The sequence below is a fragment of the Peromyscus maniculatus genome, chromosome 8, assembly GCF_049852395.1.
Source record: "Peromyscus maniculatus bairdii isolate BWxNUB_F1_BW_parent chromosome 8, HU_Pman_BW_mat_3.1, whole genome shotgun sequence".
NCBI classification, from domain to species: domain Eukaryota; kingdom Metazoa; phylum Chordata; class Mammalia; order Rodentia; family Cricetidae; genus Peromyscus; species Peromyscus maniculatus.
Window position 1 is genome coordinate 62,269,068 of NC_134859.1, and position 22,843 is coordinate 62,291,910.

The 22,843-nt window shown below is 53.5% G+C and overlaps 1 protein-coding gene across 6 annotated transcripts in view; it reads right to left on the reverse strand.

The window, feature by feature from the left end:
• Abr (ABR activator of RhoGEF and GTPase) overlaps positions 1-22,843 on the reverse strand; it is a 203,887-nt gene that overhangs the window by 5,382 nt on the left and 175,662 nt on the right. For 5 of the 6 annotated variants that reach the window (XM_006977416.4, XM_042282419.2, XM_006977417.4 and 2 more), the window contains 5 exons: positions 3,630-3,689; positions 3,275-3,384; positions 2,401-2,540; positions 1,453-1,587; positions 568-673 (listed from right to left, as the gene is read on the reverse strand). In XM_006977416.4, coding sequence (XP_006977478.2) covers positions 568-673; positions 1,453-1,587; positions 2,401-2,540; positions 3,275-3,384; positions 3,630-3,689 — 551 coding nt within the window. Of the gene's footprint in view, positions 1-567; positions 674-1,452; positions 1,588-2,400; positions 2,541-3,274; positions 3,385-3,629; positions 3,690-15,844; positions 16,476-22,843 lie in introns of those variants that run through there. The other variant, XM_006977419.4, reaches the window with a different exon arrangement.

Consider the following 22,843-nt stretch of genomic DNA (forward strand, 5'->3'; position numbering starts at 1 on the left):
CCTGTTTCACTTAAAAAAATGCCACACTGGGCTGGTAGGGTGGTTCAGTGGTTAAAGTCCTTGCTGCCAATTCTGACGACCTGAGTCCAGCCCTAGAACCCACATAGTAGGAGAAGAGAAATGACTTCTACCATTTGTCCTCTGACCTCCACATGCAAGGCATGGTACACACACACACACACATGCACAAAATAATAAATGTAAACAAAGAAAAATCTACACCGACTAAATGGCTGCATCTGGGGCCCACAGATTAAAACCAACCTGAGGCCATGTGCTTTACCCACTGTTCTAAGAGGTTCTCCTTATGTCTCCCAAGCTATTCTTGATTGTTCCAGCAACCCCCTGCCTTAGCATCCTGACAAGAGGCATGTGCCACTGTGCCACGACCAATTACTTCAGGCTGCAATCAGGAGCCACAGTTTCCCTGCGAGTTCAGGAGGCTGAAAACAATCGCTCAGGCGTCTGGGTGGCCGAGCACAGGCCAGTACCCAGGAGGCAGAAGTGAGAAGATGGGTCTGGCGGGACAGGTGACAGGTCTGGGTTGGGCCCCCCTCTCCTCCTCACCTTTTCAAGTGTTCCAGCAGGAAAAGGAAGGTGATGAGGTTGGGGTCGGGCAGGGAGCGGAGTAGGTGCATCATGCAGTTCTCCTTGGCAGCAGGGTCTGACAGGGCTGTGGGAGGAGAAAGGGTTAGGGCAGGGCCTGGCTGGAAGGGCAGAAGCCTGGCCCTCAGAGGGAGGGCCCGGTCCGTGCATGGACTGTCTGTCAGCAGCGGGTTGCCCTGGGATGCCGCACCATGGGTAACAAGGCAGGCTGGGGGAGCAGTATCTTCCTTCCCTCCTGCGCTAGCCGTGACCCCAGGACCACACAACCCATACTCGACGCTAGTTTAATCCAGTAGTTGCACATTACTAGGGGTGGCATGTTTCCCGTCACACACTTCTGAGGCTGGTGCTTACACTGACCAGCCTCCCCTAGGTTTCACATTCTCCATGGGGTCCAAAGCCCTGTCTGCCTCAGGCAGGAGAAGATGGGAGCACTGTGCCAGGCCTGGAAGAGGCCCATCTAGGTGGGCACAGGAGCTCCACTGGCTAGTACCTGGGCAATGAGGAGAGCCATTCTGTGGGGCTCAGGACAGCTGTCCCCAGTATGTTATGGTTTAAACCAGCTTCCTCTCTGACCTTGGGAGCTAGCAGCTCAGAGCTTTCTTCTCTAAACGCCTGTGTTTCTAGGAAGCAGATCAGTTTGTAAGGAGGAGCCATAAAGAGGACACCAAGGCAGGGGACAAGGGACAAGAGTCCACCTTAGCACCTCATTCTCAGGTCCTTCAGCCACAAGAAAAAGTACACTGGACAAACCACTGGCAGGAATGCCCGGGGCATCTCCTACTTTGCATTTTAGCAGCCTAGGAGACTTAGCCCAGGCAACCCTCAGGATGCCAGAAACCTCACCGATGCCCTCCATGAAGGCTGGGTAAAGTCGGTCTGTGAGGAGAGGCTCCGGCAGTTCCCGGAAGTAGAGCTTGAGGGTGCCCGCGATGGCGTTGATGTCCATGTCGCTCAGCATCAGCAGGATGTCCTTGTTATCTGTACAGGAGGGGGCAGAGCCTGAGGCTACACTGGCCTGGGACCCCTGTTCCTCACTGGCAGCCCTCAGAACGGTTTCTGTCCCTCAGACCTGGCCCACGGCACTTCAGCCTCTGGCTTCCCCTTACAAAGGCAGGGCATATGTGGTGCCCAGCAGCTCTGTTTCGTCAACTCAGCTGTCATCTGTGGGAAAGGGCAGCAGGGGACAAGCTGGGGTCTATCTGCTGCGGCTTCCCAGCAGAGAGGAGGGACATAACTTGTCACCCAGAGTACCAGAGCCATATCCACACCACACAGCACACACCTAATCGCATGTTCCCATATCCCAGCATGCTCTCAGGCCCTATCCTATCCTTACCTACCTAGACCTGGTTCAGGCATTCTGAGCATTGGGTATGCCAACACTGTCTCAGCCAGACCCAGCAGGATGGAGAAGAGGAAACCGAAGGCCAGACCCCACCACAGAAGGGCTCTGTTGAGGAAGACCTGCCCCCTCGTAACAGGGCCCAGAGACAGCAGCAGGGAGGAACCTGAGCCAGCAATATATATTCTGGAGTCCCAAAGGTCTCAGCTGAAGTTCAGGTACAAAAACCTCCACGCTGGGTAACCCAGAGTAAGGAACCTGATCTCTCTGAATGCTATCCTTATTTGAGTGGAGAGAGACTAGGTGACAAGGTGTAAAATATGTAACTAACTTGTCAGGGGGACTCAGAAACAGCTTCCCTCATGCTCTCACAAACTACAGATCCAGGCTCCTCTGCTCTCCACCAGCTGCTCGGGAACCATCCACGCCCACTGGGCTTCCCTACTCACTGGCATCAAAGACAGCCTTCAGTGCCTGGATGTCCGTGGCCACCCCTGATATCCTGTAGATGCCAACCTCTTCAATGCCCCTCTTCTCCACCTCTTCTACGCACTGCCGTACGATGTAGGGCACCTTGGAGCGCTCTCGCCTGCAGGACAAGGGTGCACAGGAGAGGGGTGGAGGGGGCTTCTCCCACCGGCTGGGCCCTCTAGTTCCTCCACGGCCTTTCTCAGCCTTGGGCAGCTTGGGGGCCTCGGGGTCAGGAGCCAAGGCAAGGAAGGCCTGGGGAAGAGGCTATCCCATTCCCTAAAGCCTGCTTGCTGAGGTACAGCACGGAGCACGTGTGGAAGAAGTCCTGGAGACTGGTGAAAGAACATCCCACTGGATGGGAGTGCTTGTGGGTAGGGAAGTTCAGTGGCAGAGCATTTCTGTAGCAAGTGTGAGCCCCTGGGTCTGCACCCTAGCCAGGCAATTAAAAAAAAAAAATGTCCAGGGGAAAAGGAACAACAACAAAAAGAAAATGTTCAGGGGAAGCTGAGCAGGGTAGGTCAAGACCTGGGAACAAAGCGCCCAGAGGGGCAGGGTGACCGAAAGGGTGTGGCCCTTTCCCAGCCAGCCACGCTGACTCCAGCTTACTGCTGCCAAGGCCAAACGTGGGCCACGGCCACTGTCACTTCTTGCTGACTGCAGGGCACAGACACTCTGGCTTCCCCCGGGACCGTCCACTGTTTCCAGGCTGGACCGCTATTTCTAAAGTATCCTAGGAGCCGTTTCTGGCCTCCAAACTGCTTGCCTGTGTCACGGGCAGGGGGGGCTGGAAGGTGGGCCGGGGCGGGCACCCGGGTACCAAAGCTACTCAGTCTCCTCCACAGCAGTACCTACTTGGTCACCACGCTGATCTTCACTCCGAAGACGCCGGTTTGCTTTTTGGATGGGGTCCTCTTCAGGCTCATGTCACGGCTGGTAAATTTCATGGAGAATTCCACTTTGATCTGGTCAGGGGGTGGAGTAGGTACAAATCCCCCAGGGTATGAGTGTCACCAGACATAGGGTCCTCTCCCCCTAGGACTGTAAACAGGGCTACTACCCTCAAGCCGGCAGGGCTCCATGCACACCTGCAGTTGGGATGGGGAAGGGTGTGGCCACGGAGAGGACACTGATCTGAGGGAGGTGCAAGCAGTCTAGCGCCCCGGGGAGGGTGGCAGGAGGGTGGCCGCCATGGCTCGGATGTCCTTACCCCATTCATTTCAATCACATCTGTATGCCAGTTCTTGGTTTCTACAGTCTGTGGATCCAGCTGCAGGGGGCGGGGGAGGGGGAGAGAAGGAGGACAGGTCAGGGCCCAGCTTCCCTATCGGTCAGCAGCTGCTTTGCAGGACAGGAAAGGGTTGGAAAGGCAGAAGCCTGGATGCTCATCTTTAAATCAACCTGCTGAAGTAGTCTGAGCGAGCCCAGTCTGAGTCCTCTGCCCACTCCTTCCTAGTCTTTCCTAGGGACGGCCCCTGATGCCCTGAAGAGGAGGGGCACCTTCTACGAGACACCGTGCTTGTCACACTGTGCTGGCCCCTGACCACACATCAACTGCACACTGAGAGAGCACAATGCACAGTACACACTTAGATGAGTGTGGAAAGTGAGGGGATACCAGGGTTTCCTGATTTCCGTGAGGGCACTGAGCCCTTGGCACCTACAAGGAGAACGAGACGCTCAAGCTACACTATGCCCATGCATTTATATGCCCAGCTGTCCTCCACCTCAGCATGTTTTAAAGTCTCAACATTACTATGGCAAGTTTAAGTAGCTGTAAAGAATATCATTTCCAGGATAATGTAAATATTGACATCTTAAGATGATGACATCATTCTTTAAGTGCATGCAGTGGAATCTAATTACCATAGTGACTCAACACCCACCATCATCCACTTCAACACAAGAATGAGCTCATCTTTGGAGGTGACAAGGCCCATCTGACAATGTGGTCAGGAGCCAGCACAGAGTGGTGGGCACAGTGCCGCACAGAAGTTGCCCCTCTCCTCCAAGGGATTGGAGCTGATTCAATTCTCCCTGCCCACCTTTATCCTGGGCAACTCTCTATACCTTCCGGGGTACGTGTGCCTAAACACAGGCCACCGTCCCCACGGGGGGAAAGAATGTATGTGAGTCAGCCCAGGCCGTTCCTGTGTCGGTCCCCTCTGAAGGGGTCTGGGGTTACACCTGGCTGGCTCTGAGCCTGTATCTAGGCTGCAGAGGCTCAAGCCCTGGGTCCGACAGTCAGTCCCGTGCACAGAGAGGAATGGAATTAAGAACAGAAGAAGAATGCCGCATGGGGAGAACCAAGGCACACAACTTCCTCGGACAGAGCCCCTGCCCACAGGACGGCCTCCAAAAAGACAGCTACCAGTGTGGCGCTGCCTAGGTCCTCTCATTCAGACGGCTTGAGGCCACGGACTCTAGTGAGTCCCAACAGAAGGCCCAGCTTTGGCCCGAACTTCCGTTTTCTCTCAGCTTTTGTCCCCAAATCCCCGGCCTGCTTTTTCCCAGTTCCTCTTCTGTACCTAGACAGGGCCCCTGTCTGCCCTGATTCTATCCCCTAGAAGTGGCCACACAGGGTAGAGGGATCTCAATTGCCCTTCCCCAGCTGACTGAGACAGATGCATCCCTTGCTTTGGAGGTTTCTGAGACAGGGTCCTGCTATGCCACCCTGGCTGCCCTGGAACTCTCAATCCTCCTGCCTCAGCCTCTGAGTGCTGGGATTTCAGATGCGCATATCCATGCCTGGCTTAGGGCCAATCCTTTTGAAAGTAAGTCTTTCTTTTTCTTTCTTTTCTTTTTTCTCAAGACAGGGTTTCTCTGTGTAGTTTTGGTGCCTGTCCTGGATCTTGCTCTGTAGACCAGAAGGCGTGCACCACATTGCCAGGCTAAAGTAAGTCTTTCTAAGCACCAGCAGAGAAACCTCAGGCTCTTTGATGTCCTGGCACCTACCAGGATTCACCTTACATCCCTTTCTGTCTCGGTACCCTATGATCTGGCACCTCCTCTTGAGAGAGCCAATGGTCCCCACCCCTGGAGTGGCATCCAGACATAACCTGAGTTTGGAAATGGCAGGTCAGGGCTGACCTGGGGCTCCCATTCTACCTCATGAATTTGGTGGGTCACTGGGGCTCCCCGAGCCTTGACTTCTTCACAGTGGTAGCCATGCTACCTTCGGGGCTGCCTGACAGAGTTTGAGCATTCTGTGACAATCCCTTTGCACACACGTCAGTCCATCAACATAACCCACTGGTATGGTTTACGCCTTCACAGTCATTCCCATTCTGAAGACCAGGACACAGAGTCTCAAACAGTACAAGGAACCTGTCCAGTGTCCCAGACCCAGGGAATGGGTGCTGGGTGCTGGGTGCAGTCAAGTCTCCCCGACTTACTCTCTCTGCTCAATCTGTACGACACCATGCAACATGACTAACCTGGCACCTGTACTTTGGAGTGGTGGCTGCCGGCACCATGATTCTTTCAGAAGACACACCGGACCTCTTGGGACGGAGTCTGGTGTCTAGCTGCTGCTAGAACAAACTTCCTGTTTCTTCTCTTCCCCATCAGTCTGTTTGCGTAGGAACTCCCCCGCCCGCCACACCCCTACCCCCAGACAGGGTTTCTCTGTGTAGCCCTGGCTGTCCTGGAACTCACTCTGTAGACGAGGCTGGCCTCAAACTCAGAGATCCTCCTGCCTCTGCCTCCCAAGCGCCGGGATTAAAGATGTGTGCCAACACCCCCACCCCCACCCTGCTCCTGGGAGCTTCTGAAACAGGTAAAGCCCCTGCTGATGCTAAGGTCCAGCTCTAGCTTGCTGCGGGTTCCCATGCTCCAGCCTTTCTCAGAACAGCTATGGGTAAGGCGCCCTTCTTTTTTCTCTGAGTCCCCACCACGCCCGTGTCCCTTGGTTCCTGCCACAGGTGTGGCTCTAGCCCTCCCTTCCAAAGACCCGCCCAGCTTCTCGGGGCCCTGACAATGATGCTCTGCTTCCCAGGAGGCCGGCAGCCTGGAGAAACCAAGTCTATTTCAGGATGTCATTTAAATACAGAGAAGGGAGGGTGGGGCGCCGAGAGGGACATGGCACATTTTCCCGAGAAATGATGCTGCCTGAGTTGCTGCGACTATTTATAACCCCTGGGAACTGTGGACTCTGCTATTTCCTGATTAGATTAGTGCTCAGGGTACCGGAGCCAGCCCTGGGGATGTCAGTCGGAGGGGGACAACCCCGAGTCCCAGAAGACACGTGCCATCCATGGGTCCTGGGCACAGGCACTGAGTGGGACATGGCAGACCATGTGAAGGAGAAAGGCAGATGGCTAATGAGGGTCTAGGTGGGGGAGAGCCACAGGGAATATACCTGCCGAGAGGCTCCTCCGGGGTAGGGCTCAGGTAAGAGAGAGACAGGTCCCAAAACCCCTCAGAGGAAGCTATTAAGCAGCGGCCATATACACACAGCAACTCACCTGTCTGTGCATTTAGCCGCTGTGCATTTCATCCCATTGTGGCCACACATTCTGCCCTCTCCCTAAGAGAGGTGGAGGCCTGTAGACTACCATCCAAGAGTGCACCAGGCCACGAGCCACACAATGCAGGGCTCTGCTAGAATCCCAGTCGGCCGTCACTCTTTTCAGACAAAGTGGCCGGTATGTAGGGCAGGAAGCGCCCACATGGTCTTCTAAGGGCGAGGCTCAGAGGCTCCAAGGATAGAGGACACTCAGTGTGAGTTTCGGGAACGTCTTCAGGTGAAGCCCTTCCTCCCCAGGCCCAGCTTTCAGCAGCCCAGGCAGGTAAGCCCATCGATTCCTGGCCACTTCCCTGGGCCTGGCATTTAGGAGGCACAAAGCAAGTCTGTGTGGCTCTGACCACTGGAGTCCCCTTCCTATTCTCGATCGGGTGACAAAGCCATCTTCAAGCCTGAATTGTGACTGCTGGGCCACATTCCACTCTGCCCCATGTCCTCCTCTATCACCCAGCTTAGCCCATCGGGGAATGAGGAGTGTTGTCTCCCTTCCTGACAGGCCCTCGTGTGGGCTGTTTCACCTTCAGGAAGAGGCCCAGCTATGAGCAGCTGGGACAGAAAGGCAGAGCCAGCCACCTCGGGTCTCAGTGGAGAGGCAGAGGTTGAGCAGTCTTCAGACGCAGTGCTCTGGGAGGATGCACCCAGGGGCTCAGTGGATGAGGCATACCCCTGACGACAAGGTTCAGCAAGGTTCCAGGCCTCTACCTCCAAAAGGGGGACCCCTTTTCTTTTCTCTCTCTCTCTCTCTCTCTCTCTCTCTCTCTCTCTCTCTCTCTCTCTCTCTCTCTCCCTCTCTCTCTCTCTCTCTCTTTTTTTGTGTGTGTGTGCATGTGCGTGCGTGCGTGCGTGCGTGCGTGTGTGTGTGTGTGTGTGAAAATTTAATTGTAATAAAACATTTTAAAGCAAGTTCCTACGCTTAAGAAATCTGCTTTTCCAAGGGGCAGGGGAGCAAACTGATTTCGCAAGCCTTTTACCGAGTCCAGGTTTGGGGGACTTCTGGTGCTCTTTGTCACCCCATCCATCCTCTTTTCCCACACGAAGCCACCTCCTGGTGTGGCCAGGGCAGGACAGAGCAAGGTGCTCTCCTCCCACCCCCTTTCTCAGAGCCCCCTCCGATCACTGCCACAGCACTGGAGACCTGACCTCCAGCCCCGGGGCTGCTCCTGCCTTCCTACTTCACTGTGCCTGTGGCCTCCCGAGACGGAGACCCATCCCTGCCCTTTTCTGGAAGGGAACAGTCTCCCCTCACAAAGTCTTAGAGATTTATAAAAATGAAGCACTCCTTAACACGGGCAATAAATCCAGGGTGCCAAAGCCACTCTGACAAGAGGCAGCCCAGGAGCCGCGTGAGTCGAGAACCTCAATAGAACCAGCTGCTGACAGGTACTAAGTGGAAGGTAGTCTGGGTGTCTCTGGGGACCTTGTCACTGGCTGGCCAGGCCATGGAGCCTGGGCCCCGAGCCTGGTAAGTACCGTGTCGGCTGTGGGTCCGACACCGAGCCACAGTGGCGGTCTCGGGCTGACTTCCCCTTGCCTCCGGTGCCGTCACAGGCTTAGGGCTGGCTCCCTTGGAAAACTAAGCCAGCCTGTCATTGGGACATACCACAGGCATGAGAGGCACAGCAGGGCAGGCAGAGGGGAAGGGGATCTGCCAAGAGACAGCCTCGCCTTCCTGCAGCGGGGCACTTAAGATTCTGTCCACGTGGCTGCTGAGCTCAGGGAAGGGCAGAGGAACATGCCTCCTCCATCCTGCCTTCCAGCTCAGCAACTGGGTCAGGAGAGACCAGGGTCAGGCTCAGGAAACTGTCGCCTCATCTTCCCAGTGGCCTGGCAGCCTCACTGTGAAGCCCAGCCAGCTCGGCCTTTCTAGGCCTCTCCCTCTGGGAGAGGTACAGCAGGGCTGGCCACCAGGCTGCTCTGGAAGTGCTCTGTGGCCACGGTTTGTCTGCTCCTCCCAAGCCAGCCACAGGTGCGCCAAGCTGACTCCCTAGTCCGAGACACCCGGGGGAGGCCCCTTTGCTTCTCCTTGCTCCCCTGCCCCCTCTCAAGAACTCTCAAGTTCCCGAGGAGGCCCACATATGGAAGGGGTTTAGGCAGCTCTGAAGGAGGCTTTTATTGGAGCCAGGTTAGCGTCTTAGTCCCACAGCAACCTGCCTTTTCCTGAGCTCCACCCGGGACACTCAGCCTGTCCTAGGTAGACCACACTCTTGGCCTCTGGCTGGGCATGGCTGAACTTTGAGGGGGAGCAGGCGAAATTCAAAACTGGGCCACCTGTGGACCTCCACCTCTCCGCTAGCCCTGGCGCTCTGCCAGGGCCTTCCCTACTCAGGGCCAACCTCAGGATTTCACCCCAGGGCCAAGCTGCAAGTCAACAGTAAGTACTCCACCCTGCCCCTGCCCAGGGCCATGCTGGGGTCAGCAGCCCAGTCTGGAGGCGTTCAGGACCAAAGCAGCGGAGGAGGCCCTCAGCTGCCTGAGGCGGTAGGCTTTCCAAAGTCCAGGCTGGCTGCTGTTGGAAGGCCAAGGGCCTGGAAGACCACCATGGGCTCAAAGGTCTCGACTTGCAGTGGTTTCGTAAGAATTACAAAGTCCTCTTCAGAAGCTGACTTTAACTCCCCACCCTGGCTAGGAACATTTTTTTTCTACAGACAGAGCCCACTTCTAGTGAAAATGGGGACACTGGCAGTTCCACTGTGCGGATCTGAATAGACTCCTCTCCAGGCCTCACATCTGCTCCGCGTCTCACGTTCACATGCACCATCAACAGCATCCCTGCGGCCGCTGAGGCACAGCAAACTGGGCCAGGTGGCAGCAGCCCCTACCCACAAAGCAGACGGGCGGGAACCTTGCCCCTCCACATGTTCCCATCTAGGTTATCAACTGGCTGCAAGGCCACCTTGCTCACCGGACATCTGAGAAATAGCCACAGGACCCGGGGAAGTTCTGGGCCTCCTCCTTGGAGGCCACATAAGGCTGGTGGTATAGGTGAGAGCCTATATATAGAGGCAAGCTGTTTGGATTTAAGAGCCAGCTCCTCTGCTAAGCACTGTGTGACATCATCTGGGTCAATCCCGAAGCCTCCATTCCTTCATAGATAAAATGGCACCGAGAACGCCAGAACTTACCTCAGAGCATCAAGAGCTAAGACTGATGCCCGGGACCCAGTCACGCTCAAAACACACCAGCATTACCAAGTTGTGCCGAAAGGCAGCTCCAGGGGCTTCCTTCTTGGTCACTGACGGGTCCCTATGCCTTCAACTCCGATCCCTCCACTCTGCACGACCTTTGCCTGCCTCTGGACACACCTGCTGGGGCTTCTGTCTGTAGGTTACTTGGTCTGGACTGCACTGTCCCTAGATCGTCCACAGCCAAACCAGGAAAGTCCACCATTTCAATTCTCCACGCTAAGCCTCCCAGCTCTCCGTCTCTAGTCCACTACCCTCTTTTCTTTTCTCCCCAAATCATCCAGCCTGAAGTCACCCTACTCACTGACTGACTTCTTTAGATCAGGCCTCCCTGCCTGGGCCCCTCGATATCCCTTGACCCTGCACACAGGAAGCACTCCGTCAACATCTATGGCCCAGGATGTGGGGGATGGAGACAGCAATAGCTTTCTACCAGGGTTCCTTCAAGACAGGAGCCAAACGTTCCCATTTGCCTCTCTCCTCCATGTTCGGTGAATGGCTGGCCATGGCCCACATGCATCCATGTGGCCTCTCCCCTCCAGACTCTCCTGTGTGTGGAGAGTTTAAAGCTTTGGAATAGGGATTAAGTCTTAGCCAAGATCATCGTATGAGCTGGATCCACAGAGATCATCCCATTCAGATCCTTCACTGCACTGACTCCAGAAAGAAGAGACTTATCCGAGGTCTCACGCCAAGTTAAGCCATTTTTTCCAAGACTGAAAGAATGAAGCCCCTGACTGAAAGAATGAAGGCCCTTGGCTCCTACCAACCCCGGGCACTTTCTCCTCTAGAAGTCTGTGTCACATGAATCCGGGGCAGCTTCGAGGGGGCATTCTAGAGCATAAGCACAGCACTCCCACCTGATGGGAATGGGTGCTGTGGGTGCCACTGCACGGGCTCTGTTTCTCTGAGGCACCAGCTATAGATAGGCTCACTGTCCAGGAGACAGATGACGGCAGGTTGTCTCAGGCCCTGTTTCAAGCTAAGCCAGGCTAGGGGACATTTCCTCAGGCACCTTTCCCTCTCCGCAGAAGCCCAGGAATAGCTCCTATGGCTTCTGTGGGACCAAAGACAACACACCTGGTCTGTGGCTCCTGGAAACCCAAGACTGATACTGGCTTTCTCCTGGGCACTGAGCGGGTCCCAGGAGCAGGGGGTGGTGTGTTCCTCTAGGCCACCAGGGAGCTGACAGAACGCCAGTGTTCCTTCCTGTCCCCAGCATGCTGTGACAGACGAAAGGAAGACAAACAGTCCCTTGTCAGCTCAGCAGAGAGCCGAGTCCCTGCATCTGAGTGCCCTTCACCAACACATGGACATCCCCAGACGGCACCTGCAGACGGCACCTGCAGAGGTTTCAGGGAGCCTTCCTAATGCCCTCCACAGCTCTGCCCTGGGCCTGGGACCTCACTACCTCTGGACACTACTGCAGTCCTGGGTGCCAGCAGCTCTGGCCTTTGAGGAACCACTTTGGTTGGCAGGCTCAGAAACCTCTGGTCCAAGGCCATCTAAAAGCAGGGCACCAAGCCCAGGAGGGCCAACTGGCCACCCTGTGTATAGGATCAGACATGCTGGAGAGCCCCAGAGAGGCCTGGCACTTACCTCACACAGTACCAAGAGCTAAGATACCCAGGTGCCAAAACCTCTGACAAGTTCATCCAGAGCAAGGACTTCCATCTCGGGGTGCACAACCCCTGTGCACCAGCACATTGTGTACAGTGTGGCTCTGCATCTGCAGGGGGCCGCAGTGCATCAGATATGCAGAGTCGCGGACTTTGGAGAGACAGCCCAGTGGAAGGTGGGGGAGCTGGGGTTCAGAGACTATTCGTGTGGTCCCCGAGGTCGGAGTTCCTCACTTTGGAGGTGTAAGCCCAGTGGCTGTGTGAACACAAGGGTGGCAGAAACCCTACTTCCCAGCTGATGGTCTGACCACAGTCCTGCCCCCACAGAGGTCTGGGGGGAGGAGGGTTGTAGGGTCTCTAGTCCCTGGGGGAAGTGCTCCTGTTCTTTTGTCTACAGCTGAAGGACTACTACAGGAATGCCGTTGGGTCTGTGAATGGCAAAGGCACACAAAGCAAGTTCTTCTCTTAGAGAGTAAGGAGTCCGGGAGGGTGGCAGCGGGGCTGGGCATCAGGCAGCCACAGGCAGGGCATTTCTACTGCAGAAGCTTTGATCTCTCCTCCCTACCTCCTTCTCAGGAAGCGTTTTATTATTTAGCTTTCTTTTTTATTATTTTTATTTTTGTTGTTTTTTTCTTTTCTTTTCTTTCTTTTTTTGTTTTTTTCGAGACAGGGTTTCTCTGTGTAGTTTTGGTGCCTGTCTTGGATCTCGCTCTGTAGACTAGGCTGGCCTCAAACTCAGAGATCCAAATGGCTCTGCCTCTCGAGTGCTGGGACTAAAGGCGTGCACCATCGCCGCCTGACACTATTTAGCTTTCTATGTAGCACAGGCTAGACTCAAATATGTGGTGGTCCTCCTGTCTCAGCTTTGAAGACTAGGATGACAGGTTTGTGCCACCACACAAGTGTTAAGGTCTCTCTTGATGTTCACAGCCAGAATGAATGAACGAGCCCAAGACAGGTGTGTATCTTATATCTAGTACTCTTGAACCCTCGATGGCAGGCACAGCTAGGAAATGGCTAAGTGAATGTCTTGGGATGTGCATGTTGTATACAAACCTGTGCTGGAAAGATCTGTCAAGCTAAATGACACACAAGAGAGGACTAGGAGCTGTCCTAACAATGGCACTCTCTTCTACGGGCCTCCTAAGCTCTAAGGTCCCCCAGACAACTGTCCTCAAGGTGTCCTGTATCTTATCCTTTCTCAGGTACTACCTCTGACCCTTTATGTAAACAGGGTGGGGTTAACCGCCATCAGAGAACAGGTGTAGCAACATCAGCCCCCCTCTTGCCAAGAGAAGTTCTTCAAAATCCTGGACTTCCCAGGCCCACATGGCCATTCTTTGAAACAGAGACAAAGGCTCAGAAGCTTTCCTCAACTCTCCTCTGCCCCCTGGATCTTCAGTTCAGACTGAGTCTCCACTTCTGGCCAGTATCTGGTCTGAATGAGAAGCATCTTTGTCTCTGGTGAGTGAAATAGTAAGAGTCTTGATTTCCTCACTGGACAAATGTCTCTGGCCTGGCTGTGCTTCGGGCTTCTTACTCAGCCTCTGTGATTCCCACAAGGGACCTTATTAAAACCTTTGGCTGTTCTGGGATTAGGAATGGAATTCCTCCTTCAGTCCCTTCCCCTCTTGGGTTCAACCTAAGAATCTAGACCCAGGCAGGATAGGAGGAAGGGCAAAAACCCTGAGCTTGCTCTACTTGAATATGATTGGAGAGAGAGAGAAGAAGAAATTGAAATGCAAGTTAAATACTGCACGTCCTGGCAGAACCCACAAAGCCAAATGCCACGTGTGTCCTCTGCTAAATGCTTGCACAACAAACCAACCACCAAGCCAGAGCCTAGAATGAGGCTTCGGCCCCAGAACTCTCCTTGCGGACAAAAGCAACTCCAGCGTGGCCCCTAGCAGAGTCCCTGGACCTCCGTTTCCATATTCCTCCGGCCAACACAGGCCTCGCACTATTTCAAAGGCTCTATTTTAACATCAGGACCTTTCTATCAGAACAGACTTTTCAGGCCCAGTGTGGGGTCCGAGATGAGTCACCCTCCCTTCCCCTCTGGCTTTTAATGGCTTTGGTTAGAGGGGAGCAAAAAAGGCCACAGGTATCTCAACATTCAGGACATCAAATTCTTAGGGCACAGAGTTAATAAGGTGCTCCCTCCTGTCAGGCTGGGCAGAAGCTTTCCCCCGCCCCACCTAAGGCCTGCCTCATCTCAGCACCCTCGGCCTGGCAGTGAGCCACTCTGAAATAAGTAGACTAACTCAGCTACAGAAGGGAGAGAAAAACAGGCCCCCCCCCCCCCTCCCACACACACACACACTGGCCTATGCACAATGAGGCAGGCTCAGGAGGGGAGATGTCCCTGTCACCTGCTGCGTCAATGACACCGACACATTTTGTCACACAGCATGTCCTAGGGGACTGAATCACCAGCTACAAAGCACAGCCCCGCGCCACGGCCACCCTGCAGTCACACTGACACCGAGAAGCTCAGCAGCCCGGCACCTCTCTGGCCAGAGATCACACGAGAAACGGAACTGTCAGATGCCGCTGAAAGCCAAGCCGGCCAATGAGTTCCTAAAGTGGCTTCTGTTTTGCCAGCCGCAAATGAAAGGAGAACCGGAAATGTGGCTTTCAAGGTTTAGAATTTTAACACCCCCCCACCCCACCCCACCCCGCGCCAGGTACCCAGGGAGCAGGCAGGTAGACTTGCAAGGCTCTGACCGGCTAACTTTAGGTCAGGAACCTGCTAGAGCACTGTCTTGCCAACCTTGAGGTTTGGGAATGATGTGCTCTGGGCTGGTGTCTGCTGGCCTCAGCAAGACCTAGGAGAGGAGGACAGGGTGGGGACGGCTCCAGGCTGCCGGCAACAGACAGCTGCCTCAGCACAGAGGGGCTCTGGTAGCGGCCAGGGCCAGTAGGGCTCTGCTCGCTTGGTCCCCAGGGAGACTGAAGGTGACCCGGGGGCCAAAGCAGGACAGCTCAAGTTGCTGCCCTGCCCAGCACTTTCCAGGACTGATGTCACCTCTATAGGGTCAAGTATGCCTCACTGGCCGGAGATCAAACCAAAGAGGAGCCAATGGGCCCCAGATCATCCTTCTTGGCAGGGTCTGGTTGGCACAGAGATTGGCAGAAGATCTTCCTCTGAGATCTAGGGAGACTTGCAAGTCCCATCACAGACCCCATGTCCAGGTGAGGGATTACCAAGGCTCTGGGCAGCCGGAACCGGCACCTTGTAACAACTTAGGCAGTTGATCTGGTCTGTAGAGTTATCAAGCGTTTACTGTGTGCTGGGCACTGGGTCTGGCTTCTCCTTGGCTGCCGGAGGCCAGGGCCGAAAGCCAGCCCCAAGGCAGCCTGCCCAGCGGCAGGACAGTTGGCTTCTATCTCAGACTTTAATCCCAACTCAGGTTTGGGGCTGGAGGCAAGACCCTCTGCAGGGAGCTTGCCCTGGCCTAGCTTGGTCAGGAACCCCCAGACATGCTGTGTGAGTTGCTGGATACCCAGTTGGCACCAGGCCAGCAGTTGTCTGGGTGGTCCCTGAAGAAGCAGTCTACGGCCCCTAGACTCAGCACATTACGCCCTCTCCACCACCAGTCCCCCCTCCCTGGTGGCAATGATCCTTTCAGCTTGCCACAGAAAGCTCACAAGGCAGAGCATGCTGAGGTGCCCATCATCAGCAAACGGATGGAGAGCTGAGATCCCTAAGAGATGGTTGGAAGTAATCATGCTTGTGCTGGGCTCCTGGGAGGACAGTAAGATCCAGTGAGGCTGTCTGTCTATTTCTATTCCTGCCAGCCTATACTCAGGAGGAAGCCAGGCAGAGTCCACTTAGGAGACAAACCTCCTTCTGCTGAACGAGGGACAGACACAGACAGAGAAGGCAGCCAGGGTTAGGGTGGGGGCTGCCACTAGCATTTATCCCTAAGTTCAAGCCACTTAAAGCATACTCATACCCACGGTCCAGCCTCTGTCTTGGGACTTCCGGGATCCAGCAGGAGCAGTAGTGCAGAGGCAGAGTCCCCAGCGGCCCCCAGCCCTCCCTCAGCCCTGCAGCCCTTCTATCCCTCCGCCACCCCGCCAGCCCTGCTAGCACCTTCTGACGGAGAAGCTTACTGCGCACCCGGCCCCAGAGCCGGGCGCCAGTATTGGGCACACGCTTGCTCCCGGGCTCCTCCAGCTGATCCAGGCAGCAGCGCTCCAAGGACTCGCACACTGCCTTCAGGCTGCAGTCGGGCTGGGGCAGGATGTCCGTCATGCCAGCGGCCAGCCTGCCGGTCCGGCTCCGGGCAGAAATGTGGAGAGGCGCACAAGCAGCTCTAGAGGGAGCCGCCGCGGTCTGCGCACAAGTGCTTAGCAGGGGCTGTGAGTGGGGCAGTCCCGAAGCTGCAGCGGGTGTGGGGCTCCGGTTTCTCCTCCCCTCCCTCGGCGCCCTCCTCCTTCCCCCTCCCTGGAGACTGCAGCCGGGAAGCAGCAGAGTCTGAGCGCAGCACCAGGGCCCAGTGCCTCCCCTCAGGCAGCCTGCTGCTGCCCCGGTCAGGTGAGCTGCAGCTCCCGGGACGCACGGAGTGCGGTGTGCGCCACGGCCAGCTGCAGACAGTACACACAACACTCCCGCCCCACAGAAGGAAGTGACTCAAAGAAGGATTGGGAGCTGCCCCCCTCCAAAACCATGCAGGCCTGGGGTTTAACTCTTGGCAAGCTGGGGCTTCTCCTCACCCACCCTCTATCTCTCCCCTTCCAGCCTCTACTAAATAGAGTTTGACAAGCAGCTAGGCACCAGCCAGTTCCTAGTCGTCGTTAACTCCTTCACTACCAGGCTGCTCCTGGGACTTGGGTAGGTATCGAGGGCAAGCCAGAGGGGACTTCCAGGGGCCACAGTTGTGGGTAATGGCCATGAAGAGCTGCCCACCTCCCTCGCCAAGGACTGCTTTGAAGTTCCACTTCTTACTCACTCAATTCCTGCCCTGAGGCAAGTTCCTCCATGCCAACTTGGTGGCAGGCAGGGCCAGACACTTGTTTATGCTCTCAAGTCTCCTGAGGCAAATGTACAGAATAAAGAAGCAGTCTCTGGGGCTTCATTCAGCAGCCCCAGCGGGTATCAGGTCTCTGGGACCCTCACCAAGAACTTTGTGAAAGCATATGCAGCGCCCTGGTCACGGGTGTCACCAACAAAGACTTCTGCTACAGGGGCGGAGGATGCCCAAGAGCACAGAAGCGACGGCAGGGTCTCGGGAGACAGAACTAGTAAGTGCTTGCTTTTTTTCTCTTTTCCTTTTCTGAGGTAGGCCCTCTCAATGTAGCTCTGGCTCTGGAGACCAGGCTGGCCTCAAACTCAGAGATCCGCCTGCCTCTGCCTCCCCAGCGCTGGGATTAAAGATATGTGCCACCATGCCCAGCTAGCTCTTGTTCAAACTGCAGAATGAGAAGTGACTCCTTTCTCAAGCCAACCATACAACTCAGAGTGTGATACTCAGAGAGAAGAGAAAAGCCAGAACCCTAGATGGCCAGGGTATACGCAGCAACCCAGGTGTTCTGACCATCCCAGCACTGCAAAGCTGGGCGTGTACAGGGAGGAAACTTGGGTCCACACGGTGCCAACCAAGAGCCCTGCATGGGGCTTTCTTTCCACACTGCATTTCTATGACGGTGCTGCTCATGTTTCCATTTTAGTTGTGAGAATTGGGGCTCACAGGGAAGCAACGTCCTGGCTTGGGGTACAGATGCAGCTGCCGCTGGGAAGGGACAGGGAAGACCCCCCAAAGCCCCCATGGGTCACAATCCCTGCCTGGCTGAAGTGTGGACAGTTCTCGGGATTAGGGGCAAAGTGATGGACTGGAGTATAGGTACCAGTCCTGGCCCTCTGAACACCCCTGCCGGTTCCCAACCAGTGACAGTCCCTGGGATTTTCTATTTCTGTCCCTGTCACCTTCCTGGGAAAGGGGCAGTTTAACTGCAGGGCCAGCCAAGAACTGGCAGAGAAAGACTGCTCTCTGAGTGGCCAGCACCACACTGACCCTCTCTCCATAAGGACTGGAAGCTTCCCTCCAGCCTCATGAAGGACAAGCACTAGAATAGACCGTGATTAGTGCGGTGCCTCTGCCCTCCGCACTTCGAAGGATTGACACTTTGGGTGGCGCAGGTGACAGAGGAGTTTTACCTAGGTTCCAGGAGGAGGGCCTGACTAAGTGCCTGACCCTGGAGTAGGGCCTGAGAAATCAGATGAACCAAAAGCCAGGTATGACAAAGCTGCCAGCCTGGGGGCGGCAGGGGGGAGATGGGACTTAACGCTCCACAGGACGCAGAAGGGCTTTTGTGTACCTACTATGATGGAGGTGTCCTTCAAGAGGCCCAGGGTTATACCACCAGGACAGTGAAGAAAAAGTACCCCAAAAGTTGAGAGGAAGATCAACTGTAGCCGGAAGGGATCAGGGATGCTTTGTGGAAAGGAGGCACTTTCTGCATGGGTAAAGTCGCTCCATCCCTCCCCCAGGTCCCTGCTGCGCTCAGCATCCTCTTCAGGAAGGTGCAGTGGCTGGTTGCATAACTAGCTGGGAAGGCACCATCTGAACTGCTCACCTCATTCACCTGCTGCAGACACACAGCTGGTACCTGGTGCTGGCGGGTTCATTTCAGAATGGCTGACACGGGCTTCCCAAGGTTCTCTTCCCAATAGCTGGGTCAAACGCCACAGAGTGCAGTCTCAGGGAAATGTGTACTGCTCCCACCACTGATGTGTGGGAGAAGGGGGGCAGGAGAAATCCTGTTCCCAAAGTCCTACACTTGTCTGTCTTAAGAACCCCAGGCTCAACACTTGTCTGGGTAAAGCAAGCTCTGATTGGATGAGCAATGGCCAACTGGTCTCCATGGTGACAAAGGTGCCTTAGCAGATGGGTAGCTGAGTTGGGAGGCTCTTCCCTGGAGAGACTCAGGCTTTCCTTTCCTCCCCAAGGACTGGGGCCTTCCTCTGGGGACAGCACAGATCTGCCTTTTCTTTTCCAAGCCTCACTCATTCCTTCCTGGAATCTGTGTCCTAGGAGCAGGGTAGAGGAGGGGGTGTGCAAGATGAACGTCCCAGCAGGTTCCTCAAAAGCAACAGTCTGAACACTGGTCTCTGCAGCCAATCACAGACGGGTCCTCATCTCCACTATAGGTAAGCAAGGCTCAGACCAGCCTGGCCACCCAGGAAGTAATCACATCCCCTCCTGCTGTGTTCTCCCTGTTCATTCAGCCACACCTGGCCAAACTGCCTCTGAGGACTCGCAGCTCCCCCTCCCCACCCCTCCCTGTCTGTATAAACAGAGCTTGGGTGGTAAGGTCTCCTGAATGAACAGATGTCGCTGCCTTTGGAATTAAAAACAACCCTGGTGGACGGTCACGTTCTCCACCATCCCTTCCCTAGGCTCTTGGCCAGAGCCAAGAGTGGCTGTCCCTAGGGCGAGGTGGGTAGAACCCTAGGCTATACGCAGAGAGAGGGAACCCTCCAGCCAGCACAGACGTGACTGAAACAAGATTAGGTTATCATCAGTCTCGCTGCGGAGGGAAAGGAGGTCAAAAGGGCTAATGCCCAGCCTGAAACATGGGCTGGGTCTCCCACACAGGGACAGGGTCTCTTGCCACCAGCTATGGGTGGGACAGTATTCAGGCAAGTCCTCCAGCCTATGAACACAGGAGGAAGGCTCTTTCTCAGAACCTCAGAATATGGCGGCTGCCTCTCCGGAGTGACCTCCATTTCCTCAGAACAACTTTCACCTCCTCCCAGTCTAGACTGGAACCCCAATTCCTTGCCCTTGTCTTGTAGTTCAGATGCTAGCTCCCCCTACTGGGGACTCAAGAGTGATAGGGGAAGCTCCCCAAAACAGGCCACTCTGAGAATCCTGGTAGAACCAGGAGCCTGGGGGATGAGCGTAGGGAGGGAGCCCCTGGGTCTCAGCAGAGAGCAACATGGCACGGGCCTAAAGGAACAGAGCTGGAAGGCAGACGAATGGAGACCAGGTCCTATGGAAAGGCCATGCCAGCTGGGGATGAGATGGCACATCAAAGAGAAAACAGTGGGGAACAGGAGAGGGCCCGGGCCTCTCCACACTGATGGCTTTGCAGGTAGGTCCTACTGTTCTGGTGGAAGGTCCACCTCATCCACCCCACCTTCACCCCCCACCCCCGGCACCCCCACACCCAAAGAGTCTGCCATGTTCTGGCGGAAGGTCCACCTCAATCCCCCTCCCCAGTCTCTCTCTCCTCAAACCCTGCCTCATCTCAGCCCTCCAAACATGGCTCCTCCCCCAGAGATGCTCAAGACTACTCACACCGGGTATTTAAACTGCTCCCCAGAAAACAGTGTTTTTTCAGTCTCTCTTCCACATCTCCTCTGGGGGACTGGAAAATCACCCAGGGGTGGGGGCATTTTACCCATTAAATCTGGGCTTTTCCTTACTTCGGTTTGATTTAGTCTGATTTGGATTGCTGCGTCGATGGAGAAGCTTATCGGGGGTGCAAAAACTTTTCACCTACATTCCTGTGTGCTCTTATCTTGATAGGTACCCACCCATCTGTGCTGGGTAGTTTTATGTCAACTTGACTCAAGCTAAAGTCATCTGAGAGGAGGGAACCTCAATTAAGAAAATGCTTCCAGCCAGGCATGGTGGCACACACCTTTAATCCCAGCACTCAGGAGGCAGAGGCAGGTGGATCTCTGTCAGTTCCAGGCCAGCCTGTTCTACAAAGTGAGTTCCAGTACAGCCAGGGTTACACAGAGAAACCCTGTCTTAAAAAAACAAAACCAACAAACAAAACCAACAACAAAAAAAATCTGGCTGCAGGCAAACCTGTAGGGCATTTTCTTGATTAGCAATCAATGGGGGAGGGTCCTTCCCCCATCTGTGGGTGGTTCCATCCCTGGGCTGGAGGTCCTGGGTTCTATAAGAAAAAGGGCTGAACAAAGCCATGGGAAGCAAGCCAGTAAGCGGCACCCCTCTGTTTAGAATAATCTTTTTGTACACCGAAGATGTATCTTTGCCAAGGTGACTTCTGATGAATTAATAAAGAGCTAATGGCCAATAGCTAGGGAGGAAGAGGTTAGGTTGGACTTGTGGACAGAGAAAAAGAGTGGGAGTGGGGGAGATGGGTGTCACCAGCCAGATGCAGAGGAAGCAGGAGATTAACATGCTGTACTGAAAAAAGTTACCAACAGATGGTAGAGTGTAGATAAGAAAAATGGGTTAAGTTAGTAACAAGCCTAAGCTATGGACCAAGCATTTATAATTAATAGTAAGTCTCTGTGTGGTTATTTGGGAGCTGGCTAGTGGGACAGAGCTGACTGACGGGACAGAAAAACTTTGCCTACAAATGGCACAAAATGTGGGGTGAGGCCACATATATCCACATAAAACCTAAAAAAGCTTAAGAAAAGGTTCCAAACACACAAAAACACAGCCAAACACAGTTTCCTAGTCCCACAGTCTCTCATATGGGCCATGGTACAGAGAGGTGTCTCCTGGCCCCTGCCTGCAGGCTTGAGACACTAGGGTGAGTCCTGCCAGCATGCCATGAACTGGTGGGTTTGTTTTGCTCATGCTGACAGAAAAGATTACAGATACAGAATAGAGACAGACCCAGATGGAACAGTGTATTTAAAAATGTACATAGGCTTGGGAGAGAGAAGAAAGGATATAGACCGTCACAGAAGTTAAAAAAAAAAAAAAAAGAGAGCCATGTAGAGATGGAAAATACAGAGTCTGGATCCTGTATGTCATTGTGTTGTCTTTAAATTTTTTGATTATTGATGAAAGAGAGATAGCTGCTAAGAGACATTAGATTATTTGATAACTGCCAGATTATACCAATCTATATATTTTAAAAATACCTTGACTTCAAAATAGAAGTCAAAAGATACGTTGTTTTGGGGAAGAAGTTATGTTTTTGTTCCCACACAAAACAAAAGGCTATGGATTCGTTCAAGGTTGATCTGACAAGGTTTGATCGGGGAAGACCCCCTGAAAATCCAGGTTACAGACATAAAGAAATAAACTAAAAAAACAAAACAAACAAACAACCCCCCAAAAAAACTACAAAACACATAATGTATATTTTACCTGCTCAAATATAAAACAAAAAAAATCATCTGTGGCTGATTTGTGTATAATACACAGTCTATAATTCTATTAATACAGATATATATGTTACCTTAAAAATTTATGTATTTTCAGAGGGCCCAGATACCAATAAAAATGGATGACCCAGGTAATCCAACATCTTACAATACCTCTGTTGCAGTTTCCTCAGAGTTCTGCATCCAGAACAGCTTCAAGGCTGATGGCTGAGACAGTCCAGCCTCACAGACTACTCCAGCCAAAACTTAACCATTATCCTAAATTTTCTCAGGGTCCCCCAAAGATTCCAGCACTCTCAGACAACAGGAAGCAGTCTGGAAAAAAACACCCACATTCCCAAAAGATAGATTATGGATGTTTGTCTTTGCTTAGGGAGGTTGGTTGCAAATTTATTATTGGTCATGATTAAAAAAACAAAACTAAGCAAAGGAATTAGATTCAAAGATCTCTTTCTGAAGGCAAAAAGGGGATATAATATAGAAATGATGAGATAAAAGGATAAATTATTGAATTGACTTTAATCCCCAAAGCATCTAATCTTAAATATTTTACATGGGTATGGATTTTGGTTTATTGATACAAATTTAATGTTACTTTTGTTATACTGTATGTATGTTTCTACTCTCGTCTGGGGTATTATGCTTATGCAGTTCATTTAAAAATGTAATATATAATTAAGAAATACAGGTTAGTAGTTAGTCATCTATAATAATCAAACTTATAGTCCTATTAGGTATGTTCCAAATTAGATATATTTAGATAGATAAATGGTCTTCAAACACTTCAAAGACCTATAGAATATGGCATTTTAAATGTTTTAATAACATAAGGCATTTCATGACAGTGAGACATGTCAGCTCCTGGCAGCACCAATTTACCTCAGAGAAGATGATGGGCATTGAAGAAACTCCATATGGAGTTTACTTCTTTTGTTGCAAAAGTTAGCCACTGGGCAAAGAAACTACCCTTGCCTCAATTGCTGAAAG